A 19065-nucleotide genomic window follows, 5' to 3' on the forward strand; every position below is an offset into this window, starting at 1 on the left:
CTGTGTCTGCACAGACAAATACAGTTAATTACAATAAAAATCTAAATAATACATACAAATTAGAACGATTGTTTATAGCCTAAAATATAAATGTAACTCAAAATAGTCCATCATAAAAGCATGAAAAAAAAAGTATTTTTAGGTAGAGCTGTTTCAATATGCCTCAAACATGGCAGAAGACCATGAAACAAGTATTAAACAATTCAAATATAAAGGTTTCTATGCCACCAATGGCATTCTTCAAACAGGAATCACCTTTATGGGACATAAACACATTCTTAAGTTAGATCCTTCCTTTTTAACAAAATAACAACAAGAAAAAATGTATATTATATTACTAATTGAATATAATATAACTTTATTAATCTGTGTGTGAGAGCGAGAGAGATTTATTAATATTTGTGAGTGGATGTGTTTGTGCACGTATGAGGGAAAGTGTAGTTTGTTTGCATGTGCATGGTTGTGCTTGTAAGTTTGAGGATTTTTGTTTTGTTTTGTTTATGCATGGGTGGGCTCGCAACGCTGTAGGATTTATTTTTCTTTTATGAATCCCCATAAGCTATACATAAGCTTTTCTCTCAAAGTCTAATGCTGGAAACCAATTATTAGACACTGTACAGATGCATATACTAAGTGCTATTTCCTTAAAAATAAAAAGATTTCTATATATAGTTAAACTGTATTTTAATGCAGCCAAATTCTCAATACAACTGTTTTCACTGTTTCTGCTGTAAAACAATGGGATGAATATAAAACGGAGACTGAAACGTTGCCCATTAAGACTACCAGCTCTCCGTTAGATGTTAATCTGCACAAAAATCTTGATTCATAATCACGATGTCATCTAATGAAATCAAATACACATTAAACATTACTCCTGCGGCAAGTCTCAGAAACTTCATAAGGTTTGTCCAAGAAGTTGCTATATTTTTCACTGTGCTTTTTTTTTTGTTTTTTGTTTTTTTGTTTTTTTCCAAAAGAAAATCATTTATATAACATACAGAGGAAAAAAAAAACCAAATTGTAAGGTTGACACATTTTCTGTATACAACTTTCTTTTAAACATTTTACTACCCACCACCCTCATAGGGATATAACAACAACATAAAAATTGAAAAGAAAAAAAAGAAAGAAAATTGAGAAAAAAAAAAAAAAACACACAAACAAAAAAAACAAAACAAAAAAAAACACATAAAATAAGGATAAATAAATAAATAATTAAACAGCATGGGTACAGAACTTGATCTACAAGGTCATATCATTTTCCAATAGCTAAAAGTAAAGGGCACCAAAATTCATTAAAGAGATGTCCACGGTTATATTTCTCCAAAGTTAATTTTTCTAATGGCAGAAATGAAGACAATTGGTCAAAAAAAGTCTTAAGCGATGGGGGGGAAACATTCTTCCAATATAAAAGTATGCATTTTTTTGCAAAATAAGATATCAAAATAAATAACCTGCATTTTTTCTGATCTAACTCTAAATTATCAATATCATTTAACAAATATAGACTGTTACTCAAGTCAAAATGCTTATCCAAAACTGACTGAGTGAAAGAATGGATTGATCTCCAATAATCTTTTAAAAGACTGCAATCCCAAAACATATGTAAAAAAGTCCCATCCATATTTTTACATCTCTGACACACAGCTGGAATATCATTTGATATTTTATGCATTTTTAAAAGGTGTTAAATAGGTTTTGTGGATAAACTTAAAATTAGTCTCCTTAATCTTAATACTTGTGAATGGGAAATGAATTCTATTACAAATATTTACCCATACATCATCTTCAAAGGTTTTACTTAGATCTCTTTCCCATATTATTTTTAAAGGTCGGAAAGAAGATTGGGATTCTTTTGTCAAAATATGATAACATTTAGAAATCATTCCTTTTATTGTTTCTACAGAAAAAAAAATGTCCTCCAGTTCTGACAAAATAAAGCGTATTTTATCCCCCTTAATCAGAGAGTTAGTGACACTTCGGATTTGTAAATATTTAAAAAATTGTTTGTTAGAGATTTCATATTCTGCTCTTAAATCAATAAATGATTTTACTTGCATTTTTTCACTCAAAAGATCTTTAAAATATGATATACCAGAATTTAACCATTGACATATGTTGCCTGAAGTAATTAAAGTGTGAAGGATTTAAAAAGATTGGAGAATATATAGAAGTACAAGAGACAATACCAATTTTCTTTCTACAATCTTTCCAAGTTTGAAGAGTGTTAAGTACAGTGAAATGGTTATTTATATTTTTTATCTTTTCATAATGTTTTATAAATAACAAAGAGACAAGGGACAGTGGTTCAAATGGGTTTGATTCCATCTGGACCCACATGGATTCATGTCTTTCTTTAGACCAAGAAATCAAATTCCTAATTTGGGCTGCCCAAAAATAGTATTGAAAGTTAGGTACACCTAAACCTCCCAGAGGTTCAGGCTTCACCAAAGTCAACATACTAATCCAAGGCTTTTTATTGCTCCAGATAAATCTTGAAAGATGGCTATTAATTAAGTTGAAAAAGTCTGCTGGTAAGAAACATGGAAGCATTTGAAAAAAAAAAAAAGAAATCTTGGGAGGATATTCATTTTGATAAGGTTTATCCTACCCAATAATGATAACGGTAAGGAGATCCATTTCGATAAATCCAATTTCACCTTATCTACCAGGGGAATATAATTTTCTTTAACTAAATTATCCAAATCTGGAGTAATAAATATACCCAAGTATTTAAAGCCTTTTGGAGTTAGGTTAAACCCACTAGCTGAAAGTTGTTCTTCGGTTGGTATTGTGTATAAAAAAAGTGCATTGGACTTATAAAAATGTATCTTATATCCTGAATAGCTGCCGAATTCATTAACTGTGTTCAGGAGATGGGGGACAGAGTTAACAGGATCGGTGATATACAAAAGAATGTCATCTGCATATAAGGATATTTTATGTTCAACAGACACAGTCTTAAAACCTTGAATATTTATGTTATCTCTAATAAGTGAAGCCAATGGTTCAATCACCATGGCAAAAAGTAAAGGTGACAGAGGGCATCCCTGCCTTGTTCCTCTAGCTAAAGCAAATGATTTAGAACAGTAACCATTAGTTATAACCGCCGCTTTCGGGCTGTTGTAAATACTCCTTATCCAGTCAATAAAGTTATTTCCCATTTTAAATTTATTCAAGACAGCAAACAGAAAATCCCATTCTACTCTATCAAAAGCCTTCTCTGCATCTAAAGATAAGAGCAGAGAAGGCTTCTGGTGGTTATTAATCTCATTAATTACATTCAGGGTTCTCCTTATATTATCTGCTGCATATCTCCCTTTTATGAAACCTGACTGGTCTGGATTTATTAATTTAGGTAAGATTAACTCCAGCCTTCTAGCTAGAAGTTTCGTAATGATCTTATAATCATGATCTAACAAACTTATAGGCCTATAAGAAGAGCATTGTAGAGGGTCTCTGCCACTTTTAAGTAAAACACTTATATGAGCCAAATTCATTGATTGAGGAAGTATTTTTTCCTTGCAGAAATTATCCACCATTGGCATGAAAATAGACCGAATATCTTGCTAAAACTCTTTATAAAAGTCTACTGAAAAACCGTCTGGCCCTGGGCTTTTATTTAACGGCATGGAATGTATTGTAGACAGTACTTCCGCTTCTGTAAATGGTGAGTTTAAAATCAATTGGTCTGATGCTGAAACTTCCGCTAAATTAATTCTGCTAAGATAACCCTCCAATTTTTCCTGTGAGTACCCCATTTCAGACTTATAAAGATTATTATAAAAATTACAAAAAATTTGATTGATTTCTCCAGGATGATAAGTTATTTTATTATCTCTGGAGTATATAGCTTTTATAATTTTCTCGGCTTGCTCTTTCTTTATTTGATAAGATAATTTACCTGGTTTGTTCCCAAACTCGTAATCTCTTTGTCTAATATAATTCATTTTTTGAATGGTCTCTTCAGATATTATAGAATTCAGATTACCTTTAGCAGTAGTTAATTGTTTCCAGTTGTCCTCAGTAGGAGCTTCTTTATGAAGGTTTTCCCTTTGTGCAACCTCTTTCTCTATCTCTTTTCTTTTATTAATTTTTTTTCGATTTTTAAATGAAACGTACGAGATAAGGAGGCCTCTTAGGGTGGCTTTTGCTGCTTCCCAAACAATATTAGGCTCTACCAAAGCATCGTTATTTTCTTTTATATAATTCGAAATCCATACCCGTATGTTTGATTTTAAATCATTATCTTTAAGAAGAAAAGAATCAAACCTCCATCGTTTAAAGGTAAACCTTTTCTGAGCGCATTTGACCTTCAAATGAATCCTTGCATGGTCTGAAAGGACAATTGGATTTATACTACACTTAGATATCATATACATACAATTAGAGGGAACAAAAAAATAGTCTAATCGAGAGTAAGAATTATGCACATTTGAAAAAAAAGTATAATCTCTGTCCTCAGGATGTAAATCCCGCCAAACATCAATTAAACCACTTTCTGCACATAATCCAAGGAGGGTCTTCGTGGATCTACATTACGATTTAGTAAAATACATGTTCCTCTACTGTGAGATTATTATAGATTATTACAAGGGACCAATAATACTAATAATAACAAAAACAATCTATCAATAGGCCAAAACAATAACAGACCTTTTAACACTTATGGCTCCCTATTTGGAAGTCCTCTTAGGCCTACTTGATACGGTCCACTTGTATTATTTTATTTCGTTTTTCACCCAGTACAACAGTTCTGGAGCAGGAAGCAATCCAGTAGTAGACATCTGAACTTCCCCAACGACTGGTGTTGTATTTTTATTTTGCTGTAACAGTTCCTAATCATTTTGCAATCTCTTCCAAAGAAAACACTCCCATCCCTCCCCGCATGTAGCCTCATTCATGACGACTTCCATTGTTTCCGGAAATACTCCTGTACAGTTTACACTAGTACTGATATCTATAATGAAGTTGCCGTAGCAGACAAATGCGTAGGGAAAGGAGAGACAAAAATAATCCAATAGATCGATTCGCAAATGATCGCAGTTTGAAGAGGGATGATCAACTGTTCAATACGCCAACCAGCAATAGGGGAAAACAACTTGTCTTACCTCCGCTCGCTAACTAATCGTCAGATTTGGCATGTTGATTCAACTTGTCAATGTAGGCTTTAGCGTCAGAAGGGTTATCGAAAAGTTCAATTGTACCTTTATGGAAGGTGCTTTTTTTTTTAAGAGAAAAAATAAAATAAAAGGTCGGTAAAGGGGTCTGCAAAATATTTGTCAAGCAGGTCTCAAGTCCTAAAATTTTCGACTTAAGTCATGTTACTCGAGTCCTGCACCTCTGCTGCACACAGTCACAGTGACAAGGCACATCTGCATACACAATGCTTCTGCGATAGAGGTAAACATCTGATGACTGGGTGAAAGAGTTCAACTTGCATTCACCCGGACAACAAGAGCTCAGTGGATCCAAGCTTTATGGTCATTTAAACATGTACAAGTACCCATAAAGATGGGTAAATATTACAAATGAGATTATATATCATATAATTCTGACTGGATGAGCAGAAACTACAGTGGAAGGAGATAAAGAGAACACATAAAAACTGGAGCTCGTCTAGCATAAATAATTTCTATCCGTGTAGAAATATTGAGCCCATAAATACAGAGTTTTAGCTATTTAAATTAAGACATGTAAATGATATCAAAATACATAATTTTATATTTCTGATTATCACCATGACTGGGCAAAGGTCATGGGATACACAATGTCTTTAAAGTTTGAAATTATATTTAAAGGTCCTGCAGAACACAACACGTTTTTTTCAATAGCAATTATGTTGTAACAGACATAAACATTGATTGTCTAGGCATTTTGACATTTAGTTCTCTCAAAAATGAAAAGCCATCATTTACTCTCCCTCATGTGGTTCCAAACCTGTATGACTTTATATTTTTAGTAATGATTTAGTTTTTTTAATGCAGTAATGCATTCAGTGGGGTCCAAACCAACACATTTTGGGCTCCATTGACTTTCATAGCATAGACAAGATTCATAGAAAGAAACATTCTAGATCCCTTCTTTTGTATTAAAAAAAAGGGATACAGATTCGGAACGACATGAGGGAAAGTAAATGCTCATATAATTCTGAACTGCCGAAACAGACAAATATTAAATGCAATTTAGAATCATTGCATTACAAGGTATTACACAACAGTGTCACAATCACCGTTTTGTGACTTCAAGCTTTGGGCATAAGAGACGGCATCACTAAGAGTATGCAACTGTATGTCTTTGTTCCCTTTCTTTGGGTCATAATAGCCTCCCCTTCGCAAAGAATCAATGACGGAGGTGTTGCATCGTGCCAAAAGCACATTGACTCCCAACTCCTTGTAGTCCTTGCATACCTCTTTCAAAGCATTGACTCCAGCAGTGTCCAGAAACAGCACTGGACTGCAGTCTATGACCAATGTGTGCAAACTGTTGTGCTGTAGCAGATACACATTGGTGGACACGTGCATCTCTTGTTTCGGGTCTTCTCCATCTTGTTTCTGATTCTTCTGCTTGTCTTGTTTCCTGCGCCAGGCCTTCTCTTTAAGTGGATCCAGGCCCACACTGCGGTACAGTGATTTCTTAAAAAGAGCTTGGTTGGCATAGTAGATGGGAGCTTCGTATCGGAAAACAGCCACCCCTGCCTGGCTCTGGAGTCCTTTGTAGGACGCAAGGTCCTCAAAGAGCTCGCGGTCCCCTGCTTGGCCCAGCTGATGGACTTGGGCGGACTGGGTTCGGCCTAGCACACAGAATGCAGAGACCAGGACTCCAACTAGTAGACCTAGCTCAGTGTTCACTAGTGCTGACGTAGCCATAGTAATCAGCCAGATGATAGCGTCCAAACGGTTGACACGCCACATTTGGGGAATGTCCCCAAACTTCCGTAGTGCCCCACGGAGGTTGACGACTATGATCACGGCCAGAACACATCTGTAGAGATTAAGAGGACACAATTAGATGAAGTCTAAAGGAAATAGACACAATTGGGACATAAGTCATACATACTTCTGCAAAGAGTAGAAGGCAGGTGCTATAACAAGCAGGACGAGCAGCAGCACAAGAGCAGTCACCAACCCCGAGATCTGAGTCTGGCAACCAGTCGACTCCTTTACAAGAGTCTTGGTCAAGGCGGCACTGGTCGTGAAACAACGGAAGAAGGAAGGAATGATATTACAGAACCCAATAGCATACATCTCTTGGTTAGGATCAACCGTATAACCATGCTTCTTGGCAAACATCTCAGACAGAGAAACGGTAATGGCGAAACCAACAATGGCGATTGAGAACGCGTCAACAGCGATATTGGGTATGAGAGACCAGTTGGGAAGCTGAGGTGGCATGAAGCCTGTGGGAATGTTGCCAGCTACATTCGAGCCATAAGTTTCTTCGAACTGGCCAAAGTGGGAAGCTAGAGTAGCAGCAATAACCACAAAGAGTTCAAAGGGAATAGGGGCCTTGAGCTTGGCTTTGAAGCGGTCGTTGAGCTCTTTGGTCGGTACAAGCACAAGCAAGCAGAGCACGCTGGTTATGAGGTCACAGAGGTTGGTATGACCCAGATTCTTAAAAAGACTGATCCAGGTTTTTATGAGCGAACCCCACCCTTGGACACGAGGAAGGTGAAGCCCCAGCAAGTACTTTATCTGGGATGTGAGGATGGTAAGAGAGGCACCAGTTGCGAAACCACTCAACAGAGAGTCCGAGAGGTAGACAGAGACAAAGCCAACCTGTAGGAGACCCATCAACACCTGCAACCCAAGCAGAGCAATTAGTACATTTCGATATTTCAAAAATTCTGATAGAAGATGACTAATATTGATAGATGGACCAACCTGGTAGACCCCTGCTGTGAAAGTTAGTGTTGCTGCCACCATGATTGCATAGCAGCTTCGGTCACAGATTGGACCAGTGCTGTTGTCCACATTTCCTAAGGTGGTCTGATTGGTGTCCGATGGATATCCTGCCAGAGTAAGTTCCCTGTCCACAACCTGTCCCACCAAAAGACACAGTACCCCAAATATCCCAACAGAGATGTGCCTGGAGGTGCCCAGTAGTGTGTAGATAATGCTGGCAAAGAAAGATGTATAGAGGCCATAAATAGGGTCTTGTTCTGCCAGTAAAGAATAGGCGATGGACTGAGGAACCAAGAGGATGCCCACGATAAGTCCAGACATGGCATCCCCAATGATCCAGTCTTTGAATTTATATCTTGGCAGCCATTTCACGATTGGGATGGAGTCTACAAGAAGAGCTTTGAATCGAGCAGAACTGCAGGAACACTTTTTCCTCACCTTCTTTTTCAACACTCCCTTCCAGGGCACTTTATCTTTTACACGCTCTTCTAAAAGAAAAGGAACATCTGGCGCCTTCTTAACAACATCTTCTGCTGAAACACTGTCATGGACTTCTTCAGTTGGCATAATGTCCAGAAAATCTCACTGAAACAGGACAGAAAAGCACATTGATTAACTGGGCTTAAAATAAAGGAGTTTGGTTTACACAGATAAAGAAAGAGGAAAAGGGTGTTTCTTGGTTTTTGGTAATCTTAAGAATGATTATTTAAGACTCAAACAGAAATAAGCGCAACAGCACACATAGAGTAAGTCGCAGAAAGTTATAGATGCATACTGTGGTACACCAAAAATAAAAAATATACATTTATAATATATGATCAGTATGCAACACCAAGATGCTTCCCCAAAAATCAGCATGATTGCAATGTGACATTTTATACAATGATAGTTCAATAAACAAGAAAAGTGATTAGCTTTATCTCCAAGAAAGAGATTAGAAGAAATCAGTCTATCAATGTCACTATCAGCAGATTTTATTACACAATCATTACAGAATTTACCAAGACCTCAATTAATTAACAAAATCCAACTTGTTCCTCATAGAAAACAGGTGACATTATCAGTCATTATGACTGTAGGGACAGAAATGTAAGAAGCATCTGGCACAGTCCTGCTACTTTGCCAACTATGAAATTTAAAGAGATCTGCTGCATGATTCGGTTCATATTACAGAAAAAAAATCTTTTACAAGTAACACATGAGGATCATAAAGTATTTATGATTTTAAATAAGCTGTAAAATTTGTACTTTACGTTAATGATCAACTACCTAGAAGTACATAAATGACACAACAATGCATAAACTGAGTGCATTAACTACTAAACTGTACTGTTTGCAATTACTGCAAAATTACCAAATAAACATAAGTGAGTATGGGAGACTAAACCATTGACCCCAACGCAGAATGGTCGTGTAAAGATATAAAAAGAAAAAGAAAATTTTAAAGATAAAAAAAAATAAAAAAATGAAAACACCACATAGATATCCCCTAACTTGGGTCTGATTTTTTTATACACTTAATAATTTTCCAATTAGGTTTCATGATTTATTTACAGTGGGTAAAAAAAAAAAAAAGAATCAGCCCCATTTAAAATCACATTTTTTTGTTTTGCAGCCTGAAAAGACGACGGACACATTTTTTTTCCCTTTATTCAGCTGTATCCAGTATATTCAGTGCAACTTATAACATACAAGTGAAAGATATAACACCAACATGTCAGAAAACAAAAATAAAAACAGAATCACAGAGTTGGAAAAATGATTAATCCCCCTCCTCAAAATGATGTTTATCATTTTGTGCATTTAAAAATTTGTTAATTACTATTGTCCAGCATTATGTTGTCTTGTTAATTACAATAATATATTTTTTGAATCACATACACCCCAAGTAACACGTAGAAAAAAAACAAGATCATCGTCATGACAATAACCAGATGTGCCAAAGTGATTCTAATTACTAAAAATCAGTCTGATCATTAAGTAATTCCTCATTCAAGTCAGAAGCAGTAATTGCTGTGAAGCTGCTGAAAATATTGCCCTCAGAGGCCTGACGATGTCCTATACAGTGAGTACAACCACCAGCCTGCATGGAAAATGATGTTGCCTCCCTCCAGCGCTATAATCAACCTTCCCCAGTGGTTCTAACTACATCTCATCCCACAGAGACACACATCTCCACATTGAGATGCTAGCCGAAGTGACCAAGAGCCGAGTCTTGCCAGGCAAACATCTCTAAGCCAGTTTTAGTTTCTTACTTGATAACGTGACTCGACTAACTGGGTGATAAAGAACAAGAGATGCTGACACTGGTCACTTACACCTTGACAAACAGTCCAACTGAACTGAATGTAACCAGGATTTAAGACAGGTTCTGTTAAAGGTCACCAATGTGATTCTGAATAATCACTCGAGAACGAGTCAGTATGTTGTTCGTTATCTGGCTCGGCTCATCTTCAGTTCTCTCTTCACATCAGTTCAGTCAGTGTAATGTTTGAGTAAATGAATTACTCCGGGATATTAGTTTGTTTTAAATCAGAGGGAATCTCAGCGACATAAAAAAAAGTTAACAGCTTAAGTTATGGAGCTAATATTATGACAAAATGATTTGAATTTGATTGTGTAAATTTGAATTATTTGCAAGTGTAATCTAATAACATTTAATTTTAGGTGGTAGTTTAAATAGTTATGAATTATAATTTTTTTTAAACGAATATTGAACATTTGAAATTTAACAAATTGAAATGTTTTTATGGCCAAATTTTATAGACATGTATTTTCAAACAGCTAGTTTTTTGTTCTGAATTCTTATACTGCAAATATTCAGTTAAAATTTTTTCAAGTTTTCTAAAAATTCAATGTCAAAAATTCAAATTCAAAAATTCAGATCTTACAGAAAGTAGGTCACAGGTCATCCACAGGGAAGAGTAGATGATCTCAGAAAAGTCGAACAGAGCATTTTGTCCAATTGGGGACTGCGGAAATTTTCCAGCGGTTCAAGAGGTTGCCACTCTCTGACTCTGATCATGAATCGCACGGAGGTAAGTGAATCGTGATTATTAAACATGAATGATTGTGTGTTTATATGTTAGGTTAGCGTTCTCAGCACTTGAGGCATTTGTCTAAGCGGTCTCTGGTGTTTGTTTTAAAGTATATTTTGTGTAAAATTGATTAGAACGCCACCGTATCTACTAGGCCTAAGTTACACAGACAGGACGCGAGCGGCGCGACGCAACACAGTGCTTGAAGCGACTGTTGCAAAGAGCTGGGACTAGGTCAGATTCTGAAAATCCTAGTAGCGATTTGAGGAGCGTGCACTGATTAGGGAACAAATGTATATTCATGTAAACTCCACCCGCGGGAACAGTTTTTCGCGGGAACCTAATATTACCACAACACCGGATGCGAACGGTGCGACCGGTGAAATCCCCAACAGCACACGGATTTCCCCTCCTATTTCTGACAGATTATTTTGAACAGGTAACGAAGTGTCAATGTTAAGCACCGAAGCATTGTAACAGTGTCAAAACAATGCAGTTTGTGTAATATTAATCGTCTGTAAGCTGATTTGCTTGATTGATTGCTGGCACACAGAAAAACAATAAGCGAATAACCTATGCTAACCTTGGGATATATAATTTCTTTTATGTGTTTAGCTTTTTATACATTGCATTTGTGGGGCATTAATTGCTGTTTGAATAGCTAAGTTAGACTACTGGTGACTATTACTGCAGTGTATTCACGACAATGCTTGAAACAAATATATATGCCGCCTAATAAATATAGCTATAGGCTAGCTATCCTGTGTCATTTATAAAAGGTTTAGTTTGTATGTAGCCAGTGTTTCTGTTACCTAAATAAGTCACACACACAGGCTACTGAAAACAATTTTCTTGCAGTGAAAATGTTAACATTGTAATCAATCTAATTTGTAATTGGTTATATAAAAAACGGTGCATAAAATCCTTAAAGTAGTGTTCTGATGCACTCTTCTTGGACATAGGTCAGCAGCTACTCCAAGAATATTATTTTTACATTTGGATAAGAAATCATGTGTCTCATCATCACCAATATTATAACATGGCTTTGATTTGCTTTTGTGATGTTTCCACATATATTGATCATCATGTAAAGTCACTGTCTGTTTCAGACTGGATGAGAGAGCTGAAGTCACTGGTACAGTAGCTGATCATTGTACGAACTGGACATACATGGAGGCTGTTCTCATCGAGAAACATATCTCAGACAATCACCTAATTTTGCATTGCTTCATTCCATGCTTACTTACAACTTTCTTTGTGTTTTCAATTTGAGTTATATTCATAAAGCAATTACTTCTGTATATCATATTTTGAGTATAATTTTAAACCGTAAACATACTTAAAGATAACATGTTATTTGTTAACCTGCATGCCATGTTACTATTAATACACATCAGAGAACTGTCAACATTAAAGGTGCCATGTGCAAAAATTGAGGTAAAAATATCCAAAAAATGACCTACACGCATCAAAAGAATGAGAAGAAATAAGGACGATGATGTCATTAAAAAAAAAGTCAAGTTATAGTGCTGCAGAGATATCAACCTTAATTAGCATTAGCATTACTAGCCCCGGCCCAACAGGTGTCGTAATACCAGTTTCGGCCATGGGAGGCGGTATGCGGGCAACATAACCACCAGCCAACCTGCAATACACGAATAACTCGCACGGCTTGTGGGTGTAATCTAACCTGATGTCAATCGTGTGGAAAGTACAGCCCACTACTTCATTTCAGTTCAGGGAAGAGAGAGGAAGGATGAGTGAAGCCCTTGGCAAGAGACCACCACCTGCTACAGGGAAACAACCGCGCTCGGAATCACAAATCAAATCCGATAAGAAAAGCAGCCGAACAAGAGTAAACATCGGCACTGCTTTCAATCGCTGGAGACAACTGATGGACCTGAAAGAAATGAGGTTCGACACCGAACTTGCAACATTTCTTTTGGATTGGTAAGTTAGATGCTGTTAGTATTTCGCTAGAAGTTTGTTTTATATGTTTGTGTATTTTTTTTCGGAAAGTTATAACATAGAAATGTATCGAAGGCTGTTCTATAAACGTGCTAATGTTAGCGATGGCTAACCGTAGCTGCGTTTGATAATTAGCTAGCTATAACTTACCCATTTTTTTATATCATAAGTAACCTGCTCTGTCTAGTCTGTTGGTCTCCGTGTCCTCTTTGCTTCGTGGTTTTTCTGTACGTGAGAAAATTGATGTGTGGCGTGAAAGCGTGTGAAAAGAGTCAATTGCGTGTGTCTCACGGTGAATGCTTAAGAGTTGGCAGCTCTGGTTACGTTGGTTGGCGCTAGCTTCGTCAACATCAGCTGTCTGATGTTGACCAATGATGTTGACAGAATGCTGTCTGTCAAATTAATTTAATTCAAATAATGTGTATATACAACTCAATGTAATATGAACAAAACTAATATGAACATATTCACTGGTAAAGGTGAAGGGGAGTAGCTTGAAGATGTCATGTTTCAAAATCACTTGACATCACCCAACGTTCCTCTGGAGGCAAAACATCCTCTTAGGCTTCGGCTATGGCTGTAGGGTTGTTGTGAAGGTAGGGGCGGAGCATAGAGACCAATTCACTTTATTGAGGCATACTGCCCCCATCTGGTATGGAATGTGGAGTATGACTTGATTTTTTTGCCAGACATGACAGATGGCACCTTTAAAGAGTGTTGTTAGATTATTGAAATATTAACTTAAGGATATTAATTAAATAATAAGGATATTAATTTCGGTAAGCGACAGGATAACAGAGTTTGGCTGACAAAGAAACATTTGGGTTTCATTGTATGTAATAGTTGTAAAATGTGAAAAACAATTTTGAATAAGATGTTCAAATGTTAAACATTATTTACACAATGGATCACTATTCACTATTCTTAAACATGACATGATGAGGTTGTTTTTCAGTGCCTATGGTCTAAGAACAGACACAATGTATGCAATGTATGCATATGATATTTATTATTATTATATTTATTATTAGTAGTTCTTTCTCAGTTTGTCTAAACTGTTAAGCTCTGTATTTGACTGTTAACTCAATGCAATAAAGAAAAATGTGTCCATTTTAAAAAGACTGTTCATTTAAATATAAACATTAACTCGCATGTTGTTTCAATGTTGCATGACTCTGTAGAAGATACTTTAAAATCTTAGTAATAGGATAAAATATGTGACAGAGGTAAATGTGCATTTATAATAATAAATACACTGATGGGGCTGTGAAGGCTGGTAAAAACTGGTTATAAAAAATAAAAATAATAAGATTAAAGAAAGCTGGACACAGATGCTCACACCGATTTTATTAAGACAGATACATTTGTAGTGGTTTGTTTCAGGTTTGTACCGTATAAGGCACACTTAAAAGCCTTTAATTTTCTCAAAAAACAACATATATATGGATCAAGGCGCTCTATCAAAATGTTGACATTCCCTTTAGCACAGCTCTATCTAGTGGATGCATAACGTAAACCCAGTCAAACGTTTGACTGCAGTATCTTCTATTCTATGCGCCTTATAATCCGGTGCGCCCTATATATGAAAACAGTTCTAAAATAGGCCATTCTTTGAAGATGCGCCTTATAGTGCGGAAAATACAGTATACAAATTGTACTAGTCTCTCTCCAATGACAACTAGGTAGTCTAATCAAAGCAAACTATTAAAAACAAAGCCCCACAAATGAAATGTATAAAAAGCGAAATACACCAAACAGTAAAAAATTTATTAGGTAGAATAAGTTATATTAGCTTATTGATTGTTTTTCTGTGTGCCTGTAATCAATCAAGCAAAACATGAAAGACAATTTATCATATTACACAAACTATCCATTGTTTTAGCACTGTTGCACTGTTGCAGTCAGTGTTGGGAAGGTTACTTTGGAAATGTAATAGGTTACAGATTACAAGTTACCCTATTTAAAATGTAATAGTAGTGTAACTTTTTTAATTACTTTAATAAAGTAATGTAACTAATTACTTTTGAGTACATTTTGATTACTTTTATAAATTTCTAATGAATGTTAATTTGCAACTGTTAATCATCTTCAACCATTTTACACCATGCAGGTTTAACCTTACAGTAGTGCTCAATACTGTCAGACTTTCACCATCCTTCATCACTTAAATTAAGATGATCACATTTGAACACATCCACCACACAATCAGACTTTACTTAGAGATTGATCTGAAGTCCAAAGCAGATTTAAAATCAAAAGAAATAGTTTATAGATACTGTTTTTGAAACCAAATCTTTGCATAACTACAGGCATCTAACTGCATCTAACAATGGTTTAATAAAAGCATATACATCAACTCAAATACGGTTATCTAATAAGCATGTGTCCTATTTTGTGTACTAAACTCCTGAAACATTGGTGTCTTTTTGAAACACTGCTGTCTCTTTGTATATGATATGATGATAGTTTCTCAAAATAAGTAAAAAATGCTCATGAAGTGACTGTTCTAGAGATTAATTTCCATGAGGGGAGGACTGGGGAAAAAAATAGGCTGGGAAATCTCACACTCATACACCCACAACCCATTCTGAAACATGGACAACCCTATTTTTTTTTGGACCTGACATCAAAAAGATTTGAATCCTTAGGTTGGGGGACTTGCAACGTAATTAAGAGTTCTCTCCTGAACTGCACCTTCATTTCCATTATCCATCCATCTCTCATGACTTTAATACTGAAGATTTTTTATTTGACTTTTACCATGTTTTGGAAGTACAATTTTGTTTTTTTTGGCAAATGAATTACCACTTGCATTTATTTTTACTACAAATTCCATAATTAAACCACGGTTAGTGCCATACCATAGGCTATATTAATTTTCCTAAGGGTTGTGTTTTTGTATCCACTAGCTCCCCCTAAACCTATAATAAAATATGATGATTTGTCTGCTAACTTACTACTGTAACATTACAAAAGATAATAATGACGTCGTTTATACAGTATTTTGAGTGATTGCGAGCAATGTGCTGCTGCTGCTTGACTAAGTAAACAAAGACAAAACTACATTAGCATATTTACAGATGAAACTGACCTGCACCTGAAACCCTGAACAGAAGTGTCGCTTCTCTGCTCCAGCTGTGCGCTTACACAGTTCACTCCGGTCTCTCTCTCTCGCATTGATTACTCGGAGTCTGATCCAAACCGTTCGGCGGAGGCGCGGAGAGCGCGCGAGCCCAACCATTGCCAGTCACGACTAACCGATTCATGATTTATTAGAAATTTAATTATCGAATGGCGGATTCGGAAATAATCGCTTTAGTATATTCGGCCTGCAATTATACAATAACAATATTAAAGTAGAAGGCCAAATCGTCTGCCAGGCCACCGGGAATAGTCCCGGTTCTGTAATTTAACTGTAATTTAATTACTCATTTTTTCTTAGTAACTGTAACTGATTACTGTTACATTTATTTTGTAATTAAATTACGTAACGCCGTTACATGTAACTAGTTACTCCCCAACACTGGTTGCAGTTAATGCTAATTAACGCTTAACATTGACACTTCGTTACCCGTTCAAAATAATCCATTAAAACAAATAGAGTTTTGACGAGCGTGCACTGATATTTTCAGTTCCACTCGTTTGCACGTTGTTTCAAGGACACGCCCATAATAAGGGAACTAATGAATATTCATGTTAACTCCACCCAAGGGAACAGTTTTTCACGGGAACCGAATATTACACAACACCGGGCAGTCCCCAATTGGCCAAAATGCTCTGTTCGACTTTTCTGAGATCATCTACTTTTCCCTGTGGATGACCTGTGACCTACTTTCTGTAAGATCTGAATTTTTGAGTTTGAATATTTGACATTGAATTTTAAAGAAAATTAAATTCAATTAGTTAAATTTCAAATGTTCAATATTCGTAAAAAAAAATCTAATTCAGAACTATTTAAACTGCCACCTAAAATTCAATTTTGTTAGATTACACTTGCAAATAATTCAAATTTACACAATTCAAATTCAAATCATTTTGTCATAATATTAGCTCCATATTAATTCATTTGCGGATTAATGCATATTGGAGACGCGAACCGTTTAAAACGATTCAGTTCGATTTGGTGAACTGGTTCAAAAAGATCCGGTTACATCGAATGAGTCGTTCGCGAACTGGATATGACAAAAAGCTTTGTTTTGAACTCTCTCTCACAAGAGAAGACAATGCTGGATAAAGTTGTAGTTTTTGCTATTTTTGGACCAAAATGTATTTTCGATGCTTCAAAAAATTCTAACTGACCATCTGATGTCCCATGGACTACTTTGATGATGTTTTTCTTACCTTTCTGGACATGGACAGTAGACCGTACACACAGCTTCAATGGAGGGACTGAGAGCTCTCGGACTAAATATAAAATATCTTAAACTGTGTCCCGAAGATAAACGGAGGTCTTACGGGTTTGGAACAACATGAGGGTAAGTTATTATTAAATGACATAATTTTGCTATTTGGGTGAACTAACCCTTTAAAACACTTTCTTAATGAAATTAGGGGAAAGCATCATAGTGACTTGATATTTAGCTATAACTTTAAAGTCGTTACACCTATTGATCATTAAACAATATACAAATGTGGCAAAATGGGACCTCGTGCTTTATTTTGTTAAAGTGTCCTTTTGGGTGGTACTTTTGGTCCAATTGAGTGGCAATTGCGTTACTTTACAAAAGAACGTTAAGTTTTTAAAAAAAAAGCAATAAAATGTAGAGTCATAGATCAGTCCATTACATTTCACTAAAATACTTCAGAGTCAGATGGAGAAGTTGGTTGTCCGCATCACCTTTACATTATGAATCCGTAAATAAATAAATAACAACATTTACTAATCAAACGGTGTGGATTAGTAATGCTGACATGTGCACTTTATACACCCTTGATCTCATCCGCAAAAATGCCTTGAATTCCAATGACGTAACTGAATGATCAAAGCGAAGTTTTGTTAACTAAACAGAAAACACTCAGAAGTGCAGAAATCGCATTTTCAAACGTGCTTTTCGTTAAATATTCATGTGGTGTGATTTTTTTTTTAACGGCAACATGAAAAAAACACAAGTATCCTGAATTGTTGACAAGATAATGAGCAAACATATACTGTTTACTGCTGCTGCCTTTTAGTCGCTCATATTAAATGTTAGACATTTCAACAAAATATAAGCTACCAAACATTCATAATTCAACATGAATAGATTCATACAGCATGAAAACTAAGTTGATCAATTCCACGATAACAAGATTCAGCAAATTTCAACTAGCTTACTAAACTCTCGGAAAGAACAGGGCGGTGTGATGTAACAGTGGTTTGTTTCTTGCAGTGCTCGGAGTTCATGAATGGCACTATTTAAAACAAGACTGCAACGTGTAGGCTACTACTGACTCAATGTTTCCCCTGACGGAAAAACAGCAAATATTCAGTGTTGAAAACTCACCTCAGACCGGCTGCGCAATGAGATCGTTTCATTTAATCATCCGGGAGGACACTGAACAACTCAAGAGTTTCACCTCAGTACGTGCGCAGACCTATAGCCTACTTGAAATTCAGGATGTATTCCGTGACACATGAAGCCACGTTAAAGTTTGTAACATCACGTGTACAGCGTAAAACACATTTCGGCTGGTCACGTGACTGCTAATTATTGGCTGGGTCCAAAACCTTAAACACTGCCTTCTCTGAATAGCCTACGAAAAAGTTTTCTCTGGTGGACGACACCTCCAAGTTTCGTTACAGTCCCTGTGTTCCGGGTTGTAAAAATACTACGGCGAGGGCTTGACTTATGAATATTAATCTTGTGCGCTCAGTGGAACGATCTGATTGGCCACAAGCAGACATATAACAAGCGAATTCTACTGTGTTGAAAGCTTGGCTCATGAATATTAATAATATCAATTGACGCTACTGGAAGGTTTTCTAAGTGACGTCAGTCTTGCCTAATTAACAGTCATAAGTTGTACCTTCGCAATAGTAAGATTCACATAAACTTAATGTATTGTCATCCTGAATAAGGCAAACATTAAGGCAAACATTATTACTCATTGTGAATATTAACTCTATTGAAATCTTTTATTTTTTTATTTTTTCTTTATCGGTGTGAGAAAAC

General features: G+C 36.1%; 1 protein-coding gene across 1 annotated transcript; it reads right to left on the reverse strand.

The window, feature by feature from the left end:
- Nucleotides 1-5652: 5652 nt before the first annotated feature.
- On the reverse strand, nucleotides 5653-18662 carry LOC132113515 (sulfate transporter-like). Its single transcript, XM_059521308.1, has 4 exons — nucleotides 18397-18662; nucleotides 7887-8492; nucleotides 7063-7802; nucleotides 5653-6987 (listed from the first exon to the last, which is right to left on the reverse strand). Exons 2-4 carry the CDS (start codon nucleotides 8472-8474, stop codon nucleotides 6213-6215), a joined length of 2103 nt encoding a protein of 700 aa, XP_059377291.1. The 5' UTR covers nucleotides 8475-8492; nucleotides 18397-18662; the 3' UTR covers nucleotides 5653-6212.
- Nucleotides 18663-19065: the final 403 nt, after the last annotated feature.

Source organism: Carassius carassius, chromosome 33 (genome assembly GCF_963082965.1).
Source record: "Carassius carassius chromosome 33, fCarCar2.1, whole genome shotgun sequence".
In the NCBI taxonomy this organism is placed as follows: domain Eukaryota; kingdom Metazoa; phylum Chordata; class Actinopteri; order Cypriniformes; family Cyprinidae; genus Carassius; species Carassius carassius.

Coding starts and splice junctions, on each gene's coding strand:
- LOC132113515 (XM_059521308.1), bottom strand. CDS start 8,474: ATGCCAACTGAAGAAGTCCATGACAGTGTTTCAGCAGAAGATGTTGTT. Junction 7,803..7,886: donor TCACAGCAGGGGTCTACCAG/GTTGGTCCATCT, acceptor CTTGGGTTGCAG/GTGTTGATGGGTCTCCTACA. Junction 6,988..7,062: donor GCCTTCTACTCTTTGCAGAA/GTATGTATGACT, acceptor TAATCTCTACAG/ATGTGTTCTGGCCGTGATCA.